The 24,176-nt window shown below is 36.6% G+C and overlaps 2 protein-coding genes across 2 annotated transcripts; both read right to left on the bottom strand.

Moving 5' to 3' along the window:
- On the bottom strand, positions 10,614-13,139 carry LOC105173238 (pentatricopeptide repeat-containing protein At2g45350, chloroplastic). Its single transcript, XM_011094921.2, has one exon. The coding sequence runs from the start codon at positions 12,994-12,996 to the stop codon at positions 11,113-11,115; it is 1,884 nt and encodes a 627-aa protein (XP_011093223.1). The 5' UTR covers positions 12,997-13,139; the 3' UTR covers positions 10,614-11,112.
- LOC105173237 lies at positions 13,711-17,550 on the bottom strand. Its single transcript, XM_020697622.1, has 7 exons — positions 17,435-17,550; positions 16,671-16,924; positions 15,583-15,677; positions 15,423-15,503; positions 15,043-15,118; positions 14,862-14,954; positions 13,711-14,076 (listed from the first exon to the last, which is right to left on the bottom strand). Exons 2-7 carry the CDS (start codon positions 16,921-16,923, stop codon positions 13,898-13,900), a joined length of 777 nt encoding a protein of 258 aa, XP_020553281.1. The 5' UTR covers position 16,924; positions 17,435-17,550; the 3' UTR covers positions 13,711-13,897.

Genomic DNA, 24,176 nt, shown 5'->3' with positions numbered 1-24,176 from the left:
ACATACTAATTTATTGTTGCTGACACTAGAGAAGGGAAAAGTATTTTCATGAAAAACCACATCCCTAACTAGATATATGGCTTCAGTGTCTAAATCCATTACTTTGTAACCTTTTACTCCATGAACATACCCCAAGAAAACACATTTTAATACCCTACTCAAATTTTGCTTTATGAGGCAACACATTTGTAGCAACGCAATGACACCCAAACACTTTCATGTGATCATAATTTGGTGGAGTTTTATACAGCAGCTCATAAGGTGTTTACCATTTCAAAGGCTGTGCAGGCAATCTATTTATAAGGTAAGTGGCTGTCAACAAAGCTTCAGTCCAGAATTTTGAAGGCATGCTTGCTTGAAACATCAAGGATCTAGCAATTTGAAGTAAGTGTTGGTGCTTTCTCTTAACAACACCATTTTGTTGAGGAGTGTATACACAGGTCTTCTGATGTATGATTCCTTTATTTTGAAAGAAAACTTGACATTGTTCATTAATGAATTCTGTGCCATTGTCAGTCCTAATTTTCTTAATCTTGGTTTGAAATTGAGTTAAGACCATGTGACAAAAATGCTCAAGTTTTAATTGAGCTTGCGATTTATGTAACATCATATATGTCCAAGTGGCCCTACTAAAATCATCCACTATAGTTAGCATATATTCACAATGTGAGTTGGAGTATTTTCTGTAAAGCCCCCATACATCTACATGGATTAATTAAAAGCAAGACTTAGCTCGAGTTTCAGTAAGAGATAAAGGTAGCCTGTGTTGTTTGGCTAGTGGACAGATTTCACACTTAAAATGTTTTGTTATGTCATCATTATAGAACTTCATATGTTTCAATACATCAATGCCTGTGTGTCCTAATCTATTATGCCACAAGTTCTTATTACAATTCAAATCGTGCTTGTCTTCATTACATGAAACAACACATTGTTGTCCATTATTGGATAATTCTGTAATTCTAATTGTGATGCCCCAAAGATTATAATATATAATTGGGGGATTAATTGTTAAATTTTTATGAAACATAGTGATTAGTAAATAAATTATAGATCATAATTGGAATATAATAAAACTTGAACGAATTAAATTGAAGTTCGTTATAATATTGGGGGACAACTTATATTAATTAAGAAAATTAGGAGGGACGTAATTGGTATTCTAAGAAAAATCTAATTAAATAAATATTATTATTATTATTATTATTTATATATATGTCTTAGTAAATAATCTATATATATTAGTATATATATTAATGAATAACACCCCCCCCCCCACCGCCTCACTCTCTCTCTTTCTTTTTATTTTGTTGTTCTTGGTACATACACATTACACAACACATACACACAATTTTTGGCGGAAAGAGAAAAGGAAACAGAGGTACGAGAATTGTAATTTTAATTTTTATTAATTTATATAATTATATTATTTAATTAGTTCATTGATTAAATGTTGTTTATACTAAGTGATGTACTATTTAATTGTGGAGTATTTTACGAGTTTGACTATTTAAAATAGTGTCACATTAAATATCAAATATTTTATTTGAATATTATTATAGCTAATTCCATCAGAATTGTTAACCAAATACGCAATTATGTGTATTATTGTTCAATTAAAGAGTATAATAGCAAGAAATTGATAGAAAATTCATAGAAATATTTCAAAAATTATATTTAATAAATGGTATGTAATAAAGATGAAAAATGAAGATTTGTATTTCGATAGAAATGAAATATTAGAGAATTATTAGAAATTGTACAAATGATATTTAATATTATATTTAAAAGAAATTACGATATTCTCGATATATTAATTGTATGTGGTATAACTCATTATAGGATACGGGGTGAGGTGAAAGGACTGACAATTAGCGATTGAGTAGAAAGAAACTATGTGAGGTTGAGGTAAGTAAATAATTAGTATTATCTATATATGTTCCATTTATTTGTGATATTACTGTTATATAAATTTTTGGTTCATGCTGACGTTGGTTTATTTGAAAATATATAAGTGGTGAATGATTTAATTTGATTGACGATACTATGTACGTGGAATGCGAAGATACGTTGAAATATCATGTTTGTTGTATGTTATGTTGTGGGTGTCTAAAAGTGAGAATATGTTGATATACTATTTTACGTTACTAGTTGCTTACAAGGATGGTGATATGTGGAAATGATGGAGTGGTGGAAATTAAATATAATTGTGGTGTGAATACCCCTTGATGTGTTGAAAAGCCTACAAGGCGAAATGAAATAAAAAGAGCTTTGATGCGATATGAAAGAGCTATGTGCGAAATGAAAGAGCTATGTGCGATATGAAAAAGCTATGTGCGAAATGAAAATGCTATGTGCGAAATGAGATTGATGAGCCGGCTGTCAAGGGGGTTCACTTAAATTTATATAACGGTGAGATTGAGTTGGCGGAAAAAACACAATATTACCTTCTGGTAAGCAAACTAGGAAAAATGGAGTTTGATTGATTGTCATGTTATGAGATAGTCATGTGGTGTAATAAAGCTGATTATGTTGGAATTAAATTGACTGTATTCCATGTGTGTTGCCTGTTCCTCTTGTTTGGGCTGTGTTTGATATGCATATATAGATAGGGTTGGTTATTTACTTATTGAGTGGCAGGCTCATCCCTCTGCTGACATTTTCATTCAGGAATAGACTTTGAGGTGTCTGACTATTGAAGAGTAGGTATATGCGCTATACTCAGGCAGGTCGGGCCAGTATGCAGTTTTTTCCTCTTTGTCAGTTAGAGTACAATCACATCTTGTCTGTACAGAGAGAATATAAACGTACAGATTACTTGTGACGAATCACTTTGTGGTGTGTGATATGTATATTTATATATAATATTGTGGGTTGATAATACCTATTATGACGTGTTGGGATTACGTATGCAAATTGATTAGATGATTATGTGCAAATGTATATATATGAACACATGGATTACTATAAGTATGACGTTTAGGGTAGATATAACTCTTGTAGCGAATGGGGTGCTACACTAATGTTCTCTGCCAAGTGTGCTTGTGGCTCCCTTTCTAAGACATAGAGTCTGCCGTCTTGTCTACCGACAACAATTACCTCTTTAGTCTAAGGGTCTTGCACAACACAATCTTGATGTGTAAAATATACACTAAAAGGTCCATCCTTACACAATTTACTGACTGAAAGCAAGTTGTATTTGAAAGTAGGTATATATAAAACATGCATTAGTCTGATGTTTTTAGAAATGTAAACATCTCCTGCAAGTCTCACTTGTTGAGTAGTCCCATTTAGCAGTCTTACAGAGCTCCATTTTTAGAGGGTGTCAATGTTTTAAAAGCTGTCAAGTTAGCACACATATGGGCTAATGCCCCAATATCAATGACCCAAAAGTTATTGATATAGGTATATTTTTAGTTAGTGACATTGATGTACTTGCGATGCTTTCAAGATCAGTAAAATTGGAGCACAGCTAGCTGGCATTCTGATACTGAATGCCCTTAAGACTTCTTTCCTTATAAGCTTAGAAAGGTGCCCATAAGTTTCTGTCTTGAAGGTTTCCTGCAGGTTGCTTTCCTCACATTCCAATCTTGCATTTAATGCCTTTGTATTGGGTGGTTTGTTGTTTTCTTTGTTCTGCAAGATTCTTGTATCAGTCAGGAAAATCGGTTAGTCCAAAACAAGTTTCTTTAGAGTGTACCTTCTTTTTGCAGTGATCACACTACAATTGCTTCTTGTCCATGAATCCTCCTTTCTTAAAGCCTCCTTTATTATTAATTTGTTTTCTGGCTTCTCCAAACTGTGCTGCCATTGCTTAATAAGCGATATTCTTTCTTCAAGAAGTGCAGAGTAAGAAGAACGAGTAGCTACTTTCAGAGTTTTACCGCTCTGATGCCATGTTGAAAATCAAGAAGAAAAGAAAGAAGATTGTCCCATTGCAAAATAAGAAGAGGGAAAGTTCTGGTTTCTACAACTGTGCATTGATGAAAATGAAGAAGGAAGAAAACAATTAAAAAAGAAAAAAACGAAAAAGCCTAACCAACTAAACTAACTAAGTGCCAAAATAAAAAATGGCTAAATAAAAACGTGTTCCTGAGAAACATAATTTAAACTTCAACTAAAGAAGGCAGCCATTGTTCTCCTTTCTTTTACACTGCAACCTCTGTTTCTACTGTGCGATCTGAGCTCAGCTCTGCGACCTCAGCTTGAAGCATTTCATCAGTTATGTTAGTATTATAGGCAATAAAGCAGCGTTAGTACTGGGAAGCACATAGTAGTATATAAATATGTTCTCGACTATATTATGTTGTAATTTAATAATTTTCAATCCTTTCACTTAAAAATATAAATTTTAAGACTTTCTTAGTCACTTGTCTTAAAAAAATGAGTAAATAAAAAAAAATTAAAGAAGCTCTTCTTGTATGTCATAAGAATACAAAGTCGCCCTTTGTTGTAATATATTAAGGCCTTGTTTACTAGGCAACATTAGTCAGGCTATCTGGCCTTATCCAGTCTAATGACTTGTTTATAGAATTTTTGCACGGTCCAATATTTTTGGCAAGACCTGCTACTATGTTGCAATATATAGATTTGAATCCCGCTTGCAAGGGTGGGATTTAATTCTCTCTTCCCACTTGGAAGACCCCCTCATATTGTCTTGCCTAATTTACCCTGATTTTTTGCTTCCAAATAGTCCCCCTTGTCCAACCAAATTACATCCAATTTGCATATTTGCATTAATGGCCCTGACATCTTGTCTCCACCTCGAAGGCTTAAATTAGGTGCATCTAACTTCTTTCCTCCATTACCATTCTCTTCGAATCAAGGTAAGTGAAGCAGTTGTCTCAAGCAGGAAAGGAGGTGATGATTAAATCAGTCATTCAAGTAGTCCCTACCTATGTTATGGGTTGCTTTCGACTCCCGATCACCATGTTAAAAGAGATCCATAGTACAATGGCCAACTTCTAGTGGAGCAATTGGGGGTAGAATAAGATTCACTAGATCTCGTGGAACCGCTTGTGTGAGAGTAGGTTAATGGGTGGCCTGGGTTTTCGTAAGCTTCATCTGTCCAATTTGGCGATGTTAGCTAAAAAGCTTTGGCGTATTTGGATCCACTCAGACAAACTCATTAATAAAGTGCTCAAAGCTAGGTACTTCTTTAACGAGGACGTATTTTAGCCACTTTGGGTAGTAAATCTTCTTTTACCTTGCGCAATATATTGGCAGCTCAGAATCTATTTCGAGCGGGGTGCAAGTGGTGTGGCGTTCGGGTTCTCGCATTTGCATCTGCTTTGATCCTTGGTTTCCTCGGCCTCGCTCTTTTCGACCTATTACTCCAGCTCCTACTTCTTTGGTTGATCTATGTGTTTCGGACTTGATGGATTCAGATAGTGATGATTGGAATGTTCGTTTAGTGCATGAGTTGTTCTGGCCCTAAGACAATGTTGTCATCCTTGGCATTCCTCTCAATCGTCTTGGTGACTCGGACCTCCTCGTGTGTCATTATTCCAGCAATGGGATGTTCTTAGTCTGAAATGCCTATCACCTTGCTTGTTCCCTCAAAGATCAACTTGGTACTAGTTCCTTGGGAGTGGTTGAGTTTCCATGGTGGAGGAAGGTTTGGCAGTCCAAACTTCTAAACAAGGTGAAAGTGTTTGTATGGCACGCTTGCCTCAATGCTCTCCCAACAAGCGCTAATTTAATTAGACGAGTTTCGAGTTTTCAAGCTGTGTGTCCCTTTTGTTTCCCGGAGGAGGATGTTTTACACTCGCTGGTCTTATGTCCTTTTGCTTGCCAGGTATGGGGATTATCCACTATAAGCTGAAATTTCATATTTGGAAAGTTCTTCTTGGTTCTTCAGTGGATACAAAGTGTTTCCTCTCATATGGATGCCGAGGAATTTGGCCTCTTTCTTTGCTTCTGTTGGTCAATATAGTGGTGTAGAAACCAAAAGTTGATGGATGGTAAATGTCTCAACCCCCCTTAGGTTTCATGTTTTGCGTCCCATTATTTGGATTTATTCCTCTTGCAGGCCTCTACTTCAATCCCGTTCATGGGAAACTCTTTCTCCAAACTCCATTAAAGTTAACTTCGATGGTGCTGCTTTTGGTGATGGAAAGGAGATGGGTGTTGCGGTGGTTGCTCGGGATGCGAACGGTGTTTGTGTGGCTTGGGTGTCTAGGCGAGTGGCTCAACCTGGGGATGGTGAGATGGCTGAGGCCGTGCATGAGAGGGAAGCTATGCAATTGGCGATCTAAAAGGATTGTAGGTTGGTGACTTTCGAGGGTGACTATGTGAACTTGATAAAAAATCTTCGTGCTCTAGGCAAATACTTTTCTTTCATTGGATCGATCGTTCTGACATCTAGCTTCTCAATTTTTGTCTTGTTGTTTTTCTTTAGTGAAGAGATCTGGTATTGTGCTTTCTCATTTCTTTGCGCGAACAACTTGTGACTTTGTTGAGGGTAATCATGTTATCCCCCTGCAGTTGTGACTTTTGTAGCTTTGGATACTACATTGCAATGAAAAGTTTCTTATTTTCCTATTAAAAAAAAAGTCCATTTTTGTAAAACTTAGGATGTCATATGAAAAAAAAAGAATATTTAATTCTTTACGCATGATGTGGTCGAGGTTTTTTGCTAAGGAATAAATCGGGATTTTACCACGACGAAATTTTACACCAGGTGAAATATAGTTTCCACAAAATGTGTAATTCTCAAGAAGGAGGGGTCTTGTCAATGAATAATAGTCTTGGATTAAAAAATTAGTATTTTGGTATTTATAGGGGTGTTGGAAATTATATGGTGTGATAGGTTTTATGTACTTATGATGTGCCTCCTATATATCCAATTACTCTTTTGCCCTTATAATTTTATATATATTTTTTTACTAATGTATATCATACAGCCCCCACTCTCGGACGGAATATGAACTTTCTGGTAGAATATTTTGTGCGAGAGTAAATATTTTTCTGAATTGAGTTAACACATGGGAGTGGGTGCACCTCGGTCGTAGCGGCGCACCAGGCGATGTAATTCAAGCCCTCCTCAAGCTTAGCTTGAGTTTTCAAGTGTTGTGAGGAGGTGCTAATTTTTGCGTCACCTGGGTTTTGAACAGTGCCTCGAGCTGGGGATGGCGCGACCGTGGGCGCGCGCACTCAGCTCGAGGCGGAGGCCGGGGGGGGGTGTGCACCCCGAGCCCAGCTCGTGCCTCGAGCTGGTGCACCAGGTGGAGTACGGCGCACCAGGAGGTGCTAATTTTTGCGTCACCTGGGTTTTGAACCCAGGTTAAAAGGGTGGTAAGTAGGAACTTTTACCACTACACCATCAAATATTTTTTAACAATACTTGCTCTCATTTTATATTGGTAGAGGTTATTCAGAATTTATTCATCTTTCGCGCCAAACTCTTCCATTTATTTTGAGAAATTCGACGTCATCTTCAAGAGATGAGATTTCCCGTAAACAATTCTTACATTTGGTAATGGAGCCCCCCCCCCAAGATTTCGGAGAGGGTGAAGCGGCGCAATTTTTTTTTTTTTTTTTAGGACGTAGCCTCTTGGGGTGATTTCTTCACCATCCATTAGGTTGAACTTTTGGTAGGTAACTCGATAGTACTCCATATTGCCTCTAGTGATGTTTTTGCTCAAGCCCCATAGTTAGGTTTTTACCAACTTCGGACGGGGGGGCAAAATTTTCCGATTCCAAGGCAAAATTTTTCGATTCCAATAATTTTTAAGAGGGGATTTTGCCTCAAAGGATACTTCATGTCCCGGAGTCGGTCTTTCACCAACTTCAAAGGGATGTAAAGTTTTCGGGGCGACATTATTAACGAGGATCTCAATGAAAGTTCCATTTAGGGGGTCCCGGGGCAATAGCGACTTTTGTCTATATGACAATGACGATTTTTGCCTCTAGGGTCCTCGTGAAACTTCAAGGATTTCTATGTCTAAGTTTGTTTTGTTTGTTGGGACGACGACAAGAAAACCAACTTCATTACTCAAAATTTGGAATACAAAGTTTTTCGGAAAATCAAAAGGGGATAAGGATATATCGAGCTACTACTCGAGTTTTCTCCTATTACAAGTGACTAGCCAAAAAATAATTTTTTCCGCTACGTGAACTTTGAGTTCCTCCTTCATGGCTTGTTGATCTTTTTGAGGTCACGGGATGACTCCTGCGGTGGGATAGTTATCGTCACGAGGAGTTCGCACATTCGGCCCACGGTCAAATTGGCGTCCTTGTGCATAGTGGTTGACATATTCCTTTAAGTATCTCTGCTGGATCAATTTTTCTATCTAATTCTTCAGGTGATGGCACTCCTCCGTCGTGTGTCCCCTGTCTCGGTGAAAATGACAATATTTTTCGGATTTGAATCTCTTGGGGTTATCTTTCATCTTTGCCGGCCATTGACTGATTATCCCTTGTTGTTCCGCTCTTGGGGTTATCTTTCATCTTTGCCGGCCATTGACTGATTATCCCTTGTTGTTCCGCCACCATTAATATCCCCCCCTTGGGAGTATTCAAAGGGGTATAGTGAGCAAACCCCGCCGGAGGTACATGCTTGCGTTCCTCTTTCTTTTTCGGCACTTTTTCCTCTTCCCGACCCTTCCTTTTGCCGCTAAGGGAAGGATCCAAAGCATTAGACTCCTCAATCCGGATGTATTTCTGGGAGCGCACGAGTAAGTCTTCCATGGTGCTAGGGGGCTTGCCGGCTATAGACTCTTTGAATCTTCCCGGTTGTAGATTCTGTTGGACAATACTGGCTAACAACTCTTGATTAACATGAGGAACCTCATGCACTGCATCTACGAACCTTTACATGAAGTCTCTCAGAGTCTCGTCTTCCCTCTGACGAATAGTAAATAGATATGCCGCTGTTTTCGGGACATTTTTGTTCATGGAGAAGTGGTGCAAAAAACGCTGAACTAACTGCTCGAGGCTGGAAGTAGTTCCAGTGGGCAGTTGGTTAAACCAAGCCAACGTTCGTTTTGAGAGTGTAGTGCGGAAAACCTTACAGTAGGCGGCGTCACTCAGATCATACCAATCAATCTTGGCATAAAATTTATCTAAGTGTTCTTGTGGGTCTCCCGTTCCATCATACTCCGATAGATTCGACACCTTGAGACCAGTTGGGAGCGCCTTGGCCAGAATGTTGGAGGCAAATGGGCTCCGTCTTGGAGGTGCCACAGCCAACGGCGAGTAGGAATCCTCGGCTCTTCGAGTTGGTGGGGGGGCGGAAGATTCTCGATTATGGAGATTCCGATCTTGAGTTTGTGCAACTTCGGGTCTGGAGATCCAACTGTTTACTTCCTCTCGCCTCTGCTCCTCCTCCTCGGGAGCCGAGGATAGTTCTCGACTTCTGCAAGGGGAAGGAGGGGGTGGGTTCACTGGTTGTTGCGCCACAAATTGGGCCACGGCTTGAGCCGCAGCTCGTGTAGACACGTCTCGTATCAAGGCTAGCAAGGCCTCCTGTGTCAGCTGGATCATTGGTTCTTGGGGTGGAGCCTCTAAGGGGAGCACTCCGGTTGGGGGCACGGCCGAAGATTTTTTATGTGACGAGGGGAGTCCCCCATTGAGGGGTGTTTGCTGGTGCGTTAGGGGGGTTACCTCCTGAGGAACTGACTGTTCGCCAGGGGGGTTCTGTTCCATTCCGCTCGCTTGGGTTTCTCGGATTGCGTTTAGATCCTGTACGTCACGGGCTCGGGACCTGGTGTGCATGCTCAATGTCGAGGTGAAATTTGTTCCCACAGACAGCGCCAATGATGTGGTCGAGGTTTTTTGCTAAGGAATAAATCGGGATTTTACCACGACGGAATTTTACACCAGGTGAAATATAGTTTCAGCAAAATGTGTAATTCTCAAGAAGGAGGAGTCTTGTCAATGAATAGTAGTCTTGGATTAAAAAATTAGTATTTTGGTATTTATAGGAGTGTTGGAAATTATATAGTGTGATAGGTTTTATGTACTTATGATGTGCCTCCTATATATCCAATTACTCTTTTGCCCTTATAATTTTTTATATATTTTTTTACTAATGTATATCAACGCCCTTTAAAATTTTAAGCCCATTAGGTTCCTCCCATCCCCCCTCGTTTTTTTTTTCTCTTTTTCTCTCCCCTTTTCCCACTTCTCTCTTTTTATCCATTGGCCTTTGTTGGATTTGTGTTTTCCTATTGCTTAGTTTTATAAATTATCAATATTGACAACGAGCTCCTGGCTTCAAGAATTAATTATTATATATGTTCTTATATATTAATTTATTTAAAGTTATAAAGAGTGTTGGTGGTCTATGGTGCAGGATATTGATCTTTTTTACTCGCTTAATACAAAACACTTAGTTTTACTTTTTTATTTTTGTTAGTCTCACCAGAAGTTCCTCTTACTTGAACCAAATAAATTAATCCTAAATTGCTACTTCACATTAATACCTACGCCAACTATCAAATATTCGAATTGGATTTTCTATTGTAATTTTATATTTAATAAGTACATATCATATATACAAAGATTATGTCATTTATTTAGAAAAGAAATTATACTTGGAGTATGTATTATATTAAATGAAACACAAAATATAATATATATAATTTGAAATAAAAAATTCAATCGGTATTTGTAGTCATATACTATACATATATGTAATCTATACATATAAAGTACATAATTTTCGTTTTCTAACAATAACACAATTTTAAATGTGTTAATGAATTTTATTTAAGTAGTCACAAAAGAAGTGCAGAAAAGTTGTTTTATTTGACAATTGACGAGAGAAGAACCCGTTTCTCCATGCAATAACCCGTTTCTCTTCAAACTCCAATTGAATGTCACCGTAGGAATTGCTCTGGGAAAGTTGAACAACTCTTTTTTCTTCAGCATATTTTTTGTTCTTGAGAAATCCCAACTCCAAAATCCCTTGTTATATTTTTAGGGGTAGATGCGGTAGAGCATAATCCATTTGTGGTGCTTGAGAGTGCGACTGTGTATTGCTAATGCTATTGATAAGTCCATTCCTCCTATTTTTACTGCTAAAAATATGAACTTGCTGAATTTACAAATTGGTTGGTGGAATTTACATGGAATACACAGGAATGTATTTATGCCTGCCAAGCTCTGTCAATCCTTGCTACAGAGTAGCGCTGATCGAAGTTCGGACCAGCCACTAAACGTAGAAAGGATCTCTCTCTCTTTATGATTTGATGCACTGCCCACAAAGAACTCGTGCACAGTTCCTTCGAGTTCGATCCAGCTGCTGCCGGGAATTTTGTGCAGCTCCCTTTCTTTCATCATCGTCCTAACCTTTCTAACATAGTCCCAAAGGCCGGATTGAGCATACATGTTCGATAGAAGTATGTAGGAACTTGAATCATAGGAGTCCATTCCAATCAGATGCTTGGCAACTGGCTCTCCAACGTTTAAGTTCTCGTGATTTGTGCAAGCACTTAGCAGAGTTCGCCAGACCACATCATTTGGCTGAATGGGCATTTCTTCAACAAATTTTGCGGCTTCTTCTAAATGCCCTGCTCTACTAAGGATGTCAACCATGCAGCCATAGTGTTGGAGCTTTGGAACAATTCTGTGAACTCTTCTCATAATTTCGAAGCAAACAAGACCTTCCTTCACCATCCCAGAATGTCCACAAGCGTGCAAGACTGCTATAAATGTAATGTCATCTGGTTCTAGAGAAAGTCCTTCCATCTCCATGAACAAATCAAAAGCTAACTCACCCAGGCCATGGATCGCCAAGGCACCAATCATGGCATTCCAATGATCAATGTTTTTCTCTTGAACACCCTCAAATACATACAGAGCTTGCTCTATGCTGCCACACTTGGCATACATGTCAAGTAAAGCGACACTGAGTTTCCCACTCACAGAAAAACCATTTTCCTCCATATACTGATGTATGGCAATCCCTTCATCGATGCAGCCCAGTTTTGTTGTTGCAGAAAGAGCAGTCAACAAAGTCACACTATCAGGAGCCAAATCAGAAGTGTTCCCTAACATATCATGAAACACGTTCAGCGCTTCTTCATAATATCCGTTATTAACATATCCAGTCATCATTGCGTTGCAGGAAATCACATCCCTTGGCATAGCATCAAAAAATCTTCTGGCAGCTTCCACATTTCCCACTTTAGCATAGCCGTCAACCATGCTAGCCCAACTTACAACGTCCCTCTCCGGCATTCTATCAAACAAAACCTGAGCCAACCCCATCTTCCCATTCTTTGCACAGAAATCAACCATAAGGTTCCAAGAAACCAAGTCTCTGTCTGGCATTTTATCAAACAAATCCCACGCGCACTCAAAGCCGTCCTCTAACTTCAAATAGCCATTAATCATAGTGTTCCACGAAACTAAATTCTTCAGCTCTGACGGCATCATATCAAATAATTCGCGAGCTAAACTCACCATTCCACATTTTACATAACCATCAATCATCAAATTGTACGAAAAGGAATCCTTTCTAATCATTCTGTCAAAAACCTGCCGCCCCAATTGAACAATCCCGCATTTTACGTACATGGATATCAAACAATTCTGCAAAAACACATCCAACCCAAAACCAACCTTCAACATCAAACCATGAACCTGCATTCCTTCACTTAACAAGTGCAACCTTGAACAAGATTTCAGCACTAACGAGAACGAATACTCATCCACCACAACCCCCCTTACGAGCATTAAAACAAACAACTGGAACGCCTGTCCCGGTTTTTGCCCATGTGAAAAAGACCTGATAATCGCATTCCATAGAAACGGGTCCCTGTAATCGTATTGAAAAAAGAGATGTCTCACAAAGTCAAGAACTGGTTTGTGTTGAGAGAATGCCAAGTCGAGTATGATTTTCGAGGTCAGTGAAGGGTTATGGACATGGCCAGTAGTGATCAAATTTGCATGAATTTGATTAATCTCCATCTGGGTTTTGCATCTTGAGGCAAGGGTAGATGCTGGAAGTGTGTTCCATGGGTGGATTGAAGTTACAGAAAGGAGCATTTGATTGGAAGCTCAGTCAGAATGTAGCCCGAACCGAAGTGTGAGTTGAACTCTACTGGAATTTGAATGGAAAGTTCGCACAGAGAGATGTTGAATAGATGGGCTTGAAATCTTGTTGGGCCTCAATTCTTGTCGGAAAGTTCACAGAGAGATGTCCCAAAATTCTTGTCTTATATAATTAATTTTAACATTATTAACCATAAAAAAGTAATCAAATATATTCAAATTTATATTTTTTATTGATACATAAGATAAAAATATAATAGTAAACTTCAACCAACTCTCCTAAAATTTAACATAATTATAAATACTTTATTTTAAAAATTATCAATACCTCACATCTTAATAGTCGTCTAATAATGAACTTAATCCATTAATTTAGTTAGACCTCCATCTATTTTTAGAATGAACTAATCAAAATATACTTATAGTCTATAACATATAAATTTACGTATTTTAAAAAAAAAATAAACTTTTTTTTAAAGATTAAATGGATTAAAAAGTTATTCGATTTTTTATAATTTTTAATATTTCTTTAAAAAAAATACAGTAAGAGTAAAATTAACAATTCCAAACCAAGATTACATAATTTATCAAACATCAGGGAAATACTTTAATTTTTCAAACAACGATGAGTATTTATAAATATGCCAAATTTTAGAAAGCTCGTTGTAATTTACCCAAAAAAATAAAATAAGACATTCTGCAAAAACATAAACAAATATTCAAAATACTTTTAACAAACACAACGTCTTCTTGTCATTCAGGATTTTTCCAGTGGTACACAACCACCATGTCCATGAGACAGATCACCTAAAGGCCATACAACAGTACAAAATACCTACACAGTACCATGGCATAACTACCAGTGTGTTTTAGCAGGAAGCTCAAACAGCAGAGACTACTCTACAGGCACGATTTTCCGGGAGGTCTCACGAGAAGACGGCCCCTCAGTTTCACCTTCAGGTAGTGCTCCGCCATGCCCGAAATACTCCAGAGACGGAAGAGGCCATCCGCCCCAACCGCTCCAACTTGCAAAATCGTCCCACGCGTTGTTAGCCCCTGCATGATTATGACGAACTGTTGGAAATATAATGTCCTCAGAGAAACCATTTAAGCTGCATACAGAAAGACCTTAACTTCTTTGCCCCCTTCTTATTGTTGCCTTATGTAGTGAATGAGTTGCCGTCTATTGAGTTGTACAATAATACTATCCTTATAGCAGAAACTTGAGATACCAAGCAATTCACTTCTGTAATACAATAAAATGTTCGTCTTTATATTTGATTTCTCTTCTTGTTTCTTAAGCACACGCTTTACTTCTAAGTTGAGATCTCCTAACATTTCTCATTCCCTCGTTGCTCTAAATGCTCTTGCTTCACTTATCTCAACTACTAGTAAAGCAGCAAAAGTCGTGCCGAATAGTGCAGTTGCACAAAAGCATATAGGTGGAGTAGAATTCAGCTTCATCATATGGCTTTACTGCAGTCGTGGTGAAGGGAAACAAAGCCATAGATGCATTAAGACAAACGACCAAAGTAGTTTGTCTAGAGTTAACTAATGGAGATTATCAGGTATCAGGAAATAAGATACAAAGCAGTTATCATATGTGACAAAAGCATATGGAACAAGAGCACAATTTCAGCATGAACTCGATTTGTCTCCAAGTGATGTTCTATATTATGGGATGTGCGTCTGAGAATTAAAAGTTCCCATGTGAAACTAATCCGTTCAAAGTGAATGCATTCATACGAAAAGTAGCAAATAGAAAGTTGGTTTAACTACAACTTTCCGTAAGGAAAACGCGTAGCTCATGCAGGGTTTTACGAAGAAAAATCCTGAAAGGACAGTTTCAAGCAATTTACCTGCATTCTCTAGTAAATTAAAGCCACTGTTCCATCCAGGCAACACTTTGTCGGCACTGGTTTTCCAATTTTCTTCAAAAGTCGGAAGCTCATCTAAGAAAGATAGCATGGGACCCCAGAATGTGAGGAGCAGACAACATTAATGGAAAATTGCATCTGACGTTGAGGGAAGGAAACAAACCTTCGTTTAAATTGTGTAAAGTCTGCAAGGAATCGACTCTTCCATCTGAACACTGTTTGGTTGTAACAGAGTGCCCCTTCACAACAGAAAAATAGTTAGACAATGAAGTAACAGCTCACATCCAGCCATCTCAATTCTAGTGAACTCCCTAGGTAATTCATTGGATATGTCACAAATTCATGATGTAACAATTATATTGATCAAATAGTTAACTAAATCTACATGGGAGAGAACTTTCCTGTATACGACTCAAGAGGGATTTTCATATACAGGAAGCACGATGGAACTAAAAGTCAAACAACGAAACTTCCATTTTGCCTACATTTCGTCCGAACGCTCCGATCGTTAGTAGAGGAGACATTTATTCCATCAAACATTACCTTATCATGAATCCCTTTCGAAATCGTATATAGTGATTCACCAACTGTCCTGTCTTCTTCTTTCATCTCCATCAAGAATACCTTTCCAGCAACAAAGACAAATAAGAATTTCCAATGCACAACAAATGTTTTCTAAGCTTCACCTCATCAAATTACTCACCCCATCACCGCCAGTTCTTCTCCCGATAGAGGAGGTGTAGTATACCCCATCCAGACCACCATAAGCGACTCTCTGGAAGCTAAAGCTATGAACCCCTGAAAGTGAAGTTCAATATTTGATACCGCTACTTTCTTCGTCCTAATTATATGCAGTTCTTTTTTGATAATCAATATCTCCTACATTCTTACTTGGAGGAGAAACCAACACAAGACTAATTGTCCCTAAAATCTTATCATTCAACAATTTTCAAGATTTAAAAAGGACAAGATCAAGTGCAAAAAATATCCGTTGGAAATTTCTGGCCCAGCCCAACACCCCTCACTTGGACTGCTAAGCCCATTCCATGTCTCAGTCCATTTGATATTATGGCCCAATACCTTGCTCAGCCCACCTGACTCAGCCATTACCCGACCCAGCCACTTCTACTTACATATGAAATTTACCCTAACCCTAACCCTAACCCTAATTTCTCCCACTTCTGTTCCCATCGCTCTCGTTTCCTCTTCTGTCTCCTCGTCTCATCCCTTATCCCTCTTCTGAATTTCTTGCCCCGCCGTCCCCCTCTCTTTGGCTTTAATGTCTTCCTCATTATTTATACTGTCAGTTTCTCTGGCGGATGAAGAACAGACAAAACAGAAATTGTCTTTCACCTTTCTTTGTGAACTAAGTTCTTTGTGAAATTAAATTTCTTGAGTGGAAAGATCTCAATGTTTCTGAGTGAATCTTTGTAGTTTTAAGTGAAAAGCCTAAGGGGTTTCAGCAGGTAATTGTGACTAAGCCTTGATGGCTTTGGGTTTAGCAAACTTGAGGGGTAGCCGGCCATCGGTTGTGTTTGGGCCTCCTACTTATTTGTATATTCATATCTATTAGTTATTCTCTATTCTTAATTTGTAATTATATTTGTATAAGGATTTTCGAACCCATCATCATCTTTGTAATAGTTGATCGGATTCATTTTGGGTTCACTATTGGTGGTTAAAACCCATCAATACGACTCCAGAAAACTCAATCTTAATAGTCGTGTACGGATTCAGATTGGGCAAGAAACCTTAAACTTAACATCGAACAGGGGCAAGAAGAATGCTTACCAGTTGGATATTCACTTGAATTCTTAACAGAAAGTTCTTTGCTTGGGATATTGTTCTGCCGAGCATCATAGCCACCATCATCATCAGGGTTCAACTCCTCAATGGTAATCTGCTTCCTAGAAGCAGAATGATCATCAAACGGCCGGGCAAAGAAAGGATCGTCAAATGGGCTCTTCCCACCAAATAAGCCACCAAATGGCTGAGTGAAAAAGGGGTTGTCGAACGGATCTTTCCCTCCAAAGAACTTGTCCATTCTACGCAATTATTCCCGCCACTTGCATTAACAACAACACCACACAACACGGGGACAAAAACTAAGTACAATTAAACCATAAACACACACACACACACACACACAAATCCCAGATCATATTGAATTCAAGAAAAGACTGACACATATAATTTATACAGCGACAATATCTCAGAGAACAAACAAGACAAAGAAACACAAGATCATGCTCCCCAAACCTAGGAATATAAACAGTAAAAAGAACCCGACACTTAATTCTTGCCCTGAACTCAGGCCAACAAGAACTCAAGATTATGTCTTTCATGTGTTGGGTCCAAGAATTACTCAGCGAAACACAAGTAAAACCCACAATCGTTTCAGTACTACAATGTCACTCTACTCATCTCAAGCTGTTGAGAGAAAAGAAAGAATGGGTTGCCAGCAAATTTCTAGGAGATGTGAAGGGAGAAGGACGAAGAACATTGCAGCATGAGTTCTAAGCATCAAAATTTGAACAGAAGAAAGGATGAATTACCTTGAAAGAGAGTGAGAGTTTTTGGTGGAGACTGTAGAGAGTTGCGAGCGGCAGTGGAGCTCCTGAATGAAATAACAAGGAAACCAAGAAACTTCTGGAAAAGTAAAGAAGTAAACACTAACTGAAAATAAATTATGGTCCCTCGTTCAAAAAATTCTTACCCAAATAAAGAATCATCAAACCAAATCAATCACATTTATTGTATTAATATATTTTTTTAATAGATATAAATTTTATTAAATAAATAATAGTATATCGGTACAATACAACACAAAAAGTTAGACAGTCACCTTGACAGGCTAAGGAGTCCGCCATAAACGAAAAAGTGCACAAGTATACTATATTAATATATATCTATATATATATGGTGAATAGCAATTTATCCTCATGTGATAATGAAAATAAGCAAATTACCCCTCTATGAAAAAATTATAGGAATCTACCTCCTTATACTTTTTAAAATGAAGCAGAAGGTAAATTGCTTCATTTTAAAAATCATGGGGCGGTATATTATTGTATTTTAAAAAATACAGAGAGATAAATCGCTATTTGTTTTTTTTTATAAGAGAGTAATTTACTCATTTACGATATAACATGAAAGTTGCTTGCAATTTTTTGTATATATATATGCAAAACCTCTTTTTACTTTAATTCTTCAATTTTGACCAAATCCTCCATTCTTAAAATTTTAAATTTCTTTTTAAATTATAAAATACTTTATTTGGTAATTAGTAGATATTAACGACATATGTTATAATTCTCAATATATTTGGCATCTTTAATTTACATCCTCTATTTATTATTACATTTTGTGATTGTGAGAATATTCAGCCTAACATATATGTATATTTATTTATATATATACATTCCCCCTCTCCGACATATATATTTGTAGTATACATTATATATATCAATTTATTTTTTATAATTTAATTAATTTTTAAACTATATTCTACTTTTGTCCTTCAATGCATAGAGAATCTAACTTCACTATTAGAATTAAAAAATATAATTAATTAATTTTATTTATATTTATTAATATTATTTATCTTTAATATATATATTTGAAGAGGGGTCCTTTGATTCCAATTAATCAATTTCGACCAAATAGTGAATTTTTATAATTTTTAATTTTTGAATTATATTAGTGATAACCATTACGTTAACTTTCATTTAATCATAATTACATTTTTAATGTTTTTTTTAACTCAATTTTGTAATTATTGTTAATTTATAAACTATTCTTTGGATATGTTTTTGTAGTTATTGTTGTTGTCTTTATTTATGTGAGGTGAAGATCGGTCTCCAGCAGAACACAAATACAGAAGCTTAAAGTTAATTATAGGCTTTTTTATAACAAATTACAATGGCCCTAATGAACATAAATAAAGATACAAGAAATAAACCTGGGAACAACAGAATAAGAGATACAGAGGACATAAACACAGTAAACAATAATAAGACTCAAGAAGCCAGATCTCTTAACCATAAAGGCCAAAGGCCACAACCTAAACACGGTTGCTAGAACTCACAACAGCCACCAAGCTTTGGCTACTGAGGCAACCAACAAACCACAAAGGTCACGGCCACAAAGGCTTTTACAGAATGCAACAGAGGCTTGCCACAAAGGCTATTAGTTAACCTTGTGACTTTAGCTTTTAGAGCATGAAGTGTTTCAGAGATTTTAGAGAAGAAGGAGGAAGAAGAGGGATTAGACAGTGGTAATGGATCGGTATCTGGAACTGTTCATTATTAGCCATTTAAATGGGCCAAGCATTGAATGGTTGGTAACAACCATTAGAGAGGAAGAAGGAGATACAGAGAATACGATGAGTGAGTGAGAGACCCAAAGGGTCACTTGGGAATGGGGGAGAGGAAAACAGACTGCTGAACTAGAGAAGGGGAATAGGGTTAGAGTGTCTGAGAGAGAGAGAGGCTTTAAGTAGATGGGTCTAACGGGTCAAACCTTAGGTGGGCTGGGTAACTGGGTTTAGTGGTCCATTGGGCTGAAGTGAGTTAGCCATCCAGATGTTGGGCCCAACCAACTGGTTTGGGCCAATTTTATTAACATTTTCCACCTTAGTCCAAACCAAGATAGGGGATCGAAAATTATGGCTTTCATCACTGCCTTTTACTAGGTACCTGCAAGAATAGAAAAGGTTAGTGTAACATAGTTTATAAATTAAGAATTTTAAGGCAGGTATCAAATTTTTCTCAAGACTGATTAAGTCTTTTGTTTACAACATCTCTAATAAAATGGTACCTTACATCTATATGCTTGGTTCTGTAATGAAAAATAGGATTCTTAAATAATTGTATTCCAGACTGGCTATCAGAAAAGACAACAAGTTTATTTTTCAGAAAACCTATTTTAGAAATCAGACCCTTAAGCCATATTGCTTCAGTCATAGCTATATATTCTGGTTCAGTTGTTGAAAGAGCTACAATATTCTGAAGTTGGGATTTCCAACTTACACAAGCACCACAGAAAGTAAAAATATATGAGGTAGTAGATTTTCTGTTATCCTTATCATTTGCATAGTTTGAATCTACATACCCAACAAGTTTAATGTCATTTGATCTTTTTGAAAAGGTTATACCTAGATTTTTAGACCCATTTAAGTATCTGAAAAGCCATTTTAAAGCTTTCCAATGGGGGGAACCTGGATTTGACATGTATTTGCTTAAGCAGCTTACAACATATGCAATATCAGGCCTGGTGCTAACCATTAAGTACATGACTGATCCTTTAGCATTTGAATAAGGAATGTTTTTCATTTTATCCTTTTCAGAATTAGTTTTTGGACACTGTTCTTTACTTAATTGAAAATGTGCAACAAGTGGTACTGAGGATGGTTTGGATTTTTCCATAGAAAATTTTGCAAGAATGTTTTGGATGTAAGAAGTTTGGTTTAAGAAAATAGTTGACTTAGTTCTATTTCTCTCAATATTCATACCAAGTATTTTCTTAGCATCTCCTAGATTTTTCATTTCAAAATTCTTGCATAAATTATTCTGTAAGCATTCAATTATGCTAAGACTAGGACTAGCAATCAACATATCATCCACGTATAAGACAAGAAACAAAGGCACATTGTTTTCATGCTTAAAATATAAACAAGGATCATATGCACTATTTTTGAAATCTAATGAGTGCATGAACCGATCAAACTTTTTATTCCATTGTCTTGGGGATTGCTTTAGACCATATAAATTTTTTTTGAGCAAACACACAAGATTTGGATTTTTCTTATCAGCAAAACCATAGGGTTGAGACATATAGATTTGTTCATCTAAGTTTCCATGCAAGAAAGCAGTATTTACATCCATTTATTTAAGTTCCCAGTTAAAATGAGCAACTAAAGCAAGCATTATACGAACAATAGTAAATTTAACTACAGGAGAAAAAATTTCAGTGTAATTAATTCCTTCTTTTTGTGTAAAACCTTTAGCTACTAGTCTTGCTTTAAATCTTTTAGTATTGTTTTCTTCTCTGATTTTGAAAACCCATTTATAGTCTATTATGGAAGCATTCTTAGGCTTAGGACCAAAACCCAAGTTTTATTTTCTTTTAAAGCTTTAAATTCTTCATTCATGGCAGATATCCATTCTTTTGAATTTGAACTTTCTATGGCTTACTCATAAGATGTTGGGCAATATTTTCAGTATTTAAGGCTAGATGGTAATCTTTTAATCTAGAAGGGATTCTACGTTCCTTAGGTTCTCTATCTTTTACTAACTGATAATTATTCCTAGAATTTTCATTTTCTAGATTATCATTATTGTCCTGATTTTTTTGATTTTCTTCTCTATCTCCTATTTCTACCCCTTGTTGGTTATCCACAGTATTAGGTTCCACCTTATTAAAGGTGCTCTTAATATTATAGTTTTCAGAATTTTTAGAAGAGGTTTTTAAACAAGGCATCTCAGATTCGTTAAACACCACATCCCTACTAATAACTACTCTAAAACCAGGTTGGCTTCTTAACCAAAGTCTATATCCTTTAACACCAAGTGGATAACCAATACACATTTTTGAGATTTAGGATCAAGTTTATCACCGTTAACAAGACAGAAAGCAGAATATCCAAAAATGCAAAGGGAAGAGAAATCAACATCAGTGTTTGACCATACTTTTTCAGGAATATCATCAAATAAGGGCACAAAAGGAGAACGATTAATTAAGTAAGCTGTAGTTAAAAGAGCCTCACCCCAGAAAGTTTTAGGAAGTCCAGAACTAATTAAAAGACATCTAACCTTATTTAACAAAGTTTTATTCATTCGTTCTGCCACACCATTCTGCTGGGGAGTATAAGGAGTGGTCTTATGTCTTTTGTGCCATATTTATCACAGAGTTCAGTAAATTATTTATTGCAAAACTCTAAACCATTATCAGTCCTTAAGGCTTTAAGCTTTTTACCAGTTTGATTTTCAACAAAGTTTTTCCAATTTTGGAATTTTTCAAAAACTTCTGATTTTTGTTTCATAAGAAAAAATAAAAACTTTCCTGGAATAATTATCTATAATTGAGAGAAAATACTTGTTACCACTATGTGTATCAACATTAGCAGGACCCCATACATCTGCATGAACATAATCTAGAATGCTATTTGAGGAAGTGGGAGTTGGGTAAGAGGAGGAAGGAAAATGCACTTTGTGTTGTTTTTCTAAAATGCAATCATCACAGAAATTTAAAGAAGAGGGTTTTTCCTTTAAAAAACCATTTTTGTGCAGCAATTCAAGTCCCTTTAAGCTAATATGATCTAGGCGTTTATGCCACATATCAGACTTATTTTCTGTGGAAACATTACCAGAGAAAGAATCATAATGCACAGTACATAAGTATAAGTTTCTCTTTTTAGCAGCTTTGAAAATGGTCATAGAACCCTTGGATATTTTCATGACCCCCTTACCCCATTTTCTTTCTAACCCTTCTTCCTCTAAGCCAGAACATGAAATCAAGTTATGGGCAAGGTCTGGGACATATCTAATATTTTTCAGGGTAATTTTTGAACCATTTTCAAAGGTAAGACATGTATCACCATAGCCAAGTACATCACACAGTTTTTGATTAGCCATTGAAACTGACCCTAATCTTTCAGTTTTAAAGTGCATCAAAATTTCTTTGTAAGGAGTCATATGAAAAGTACATCCTGAACCTACAAGCCATTCGTATTTATTCAAAGAGTTCTCAACAAAATTAATATCAGATACCATATATACTTCATCTGAAGTTTCTTCAGTAACATTAGTAGAATCATTTTGAGAATTTTTCTTAGGCTTTTTACAATCTTTTATAAAATGTCCCCCACCCCCACAATTATAGCATCTGAAATCCTTTTTAGAGCTTTTATCATTATTTTTTTTGTTATTGTTATTATTATGGTATTTTGTCCTAGAAGGACTTCTACCCCTGCTTCTACTACAATTTTTACTATGTTTTCTGAACTTAAAATTATTATTATTATTCCTAGACTTAAATCTTCCCCTTACAAAATTTACTTCATTATTACTAGAACTAGGAATATTTGTTTTCAAATCTATTTCTTTGCTTTTTATCCACTGATTATAGTTTCTAAAGTCACATTATCCCTACCATATTTTATAGCAGCCTTAACATCACCATAAGATTCTAGAATAGCATTTAACAGAACTATAGGAGTATAGTTATCAATATTTTTATCCCCAGTAAGTTTAATATCTTGAATTAACTTAGTAAAATCATCAATATTTTCTTCAATATTTTTAGAAAGATCAAGTTTATACCTGAAGAATTTTTCCAAAAGAAATAATTTACTGGGAAGAGATGTTTCAGTAAAAAGTTCCTCTAATTTATTCCAAAGATCTTTTGCAGTATTTTGTTTTCCAACTTTTCGAATCACAAAGTCAGACAAATTCAAAATAATAGAAGGATAAGCGTACTCATCATTTTCAAGTCGTTTTTCTTAAGAATGTTTTTTAGAATATTTTCCATATATAGCTTTAAATACTTTCTGTTGTATTAATATGCCCTTTATCTTTTGTTGCCAGAGAAAAATCAGATTTACCACCAAAGGGTTGCATGCTATATCCAGCCATATTCAACAGATAACAGAGAAATAAAGTAGATCACAAGATAATATCAACGTGTGGCAGCAAATTTAAAAAATAGGTAAATAACAGTATTGGGACCTTGACTGCCCCTCAACCAAATACCCGACAGCTTCTAGAGCCCGGCCAGGTGAGGTTAACAATAAGGGATTGGGATTTTGGGACAGGGAAAATAAAAGAGTTTAGGGCAGGAACAATATTACCGTTCGTGGGATTTTTGAGCCAGAGACTTAACCCAAGGCTCTGATACCACTGTGAGGTGAAGATCGGTCTCTAGCAGAACACAAATACAGAAACTTAAAAATAATTACAGGCTTTTCTATAACAAATTACAATGGCCCTAATGAACAGAAATAAAAATACAAGAAATAAACCTGGGAACAACAGAATAAGAGATACAGAGGACATAAACACAGTAAACAATAATAAGGCTCAGGAAGCCATATCCCTTAGCTACAAAGGCCAAAGGCCACAACTCAAACACGGTTGCTAGAACTCACAACAGCCACCAAGGCTTCGGCCATTAAGGCAACCAACAAACCACAAAGGTCATGGCCACAAAGGCTTTTACAGAATGCCACAGAGGCTTGCCACAAAGGCTATTAGTTAACCTTGTGACTTCAGCTTTTAGAGCATGAAGTGTCTCAAAGAT

The sequence above is a fragment of the Sesamum indicum genome, linkage group LG11 (genome assembly GCF_000512975.1).
Source record: "Sesamum indicum cultivar Zhongzhi No. 13 linkage group LG11, S_indicum_v1.0, whole genome shotgun sequence".
NCBI lineage: Eukaryota > Viridiplantae > Streptophyta > Magnoliopsida > Lamiales > Pedaliaceae > Sesamum > Sesamum indicum.
The sequence above is the reverse complement of the archived record's forward strand: the minus strand, read 5'-3'. Positions and strand labels throughout refer to the sequence as shown.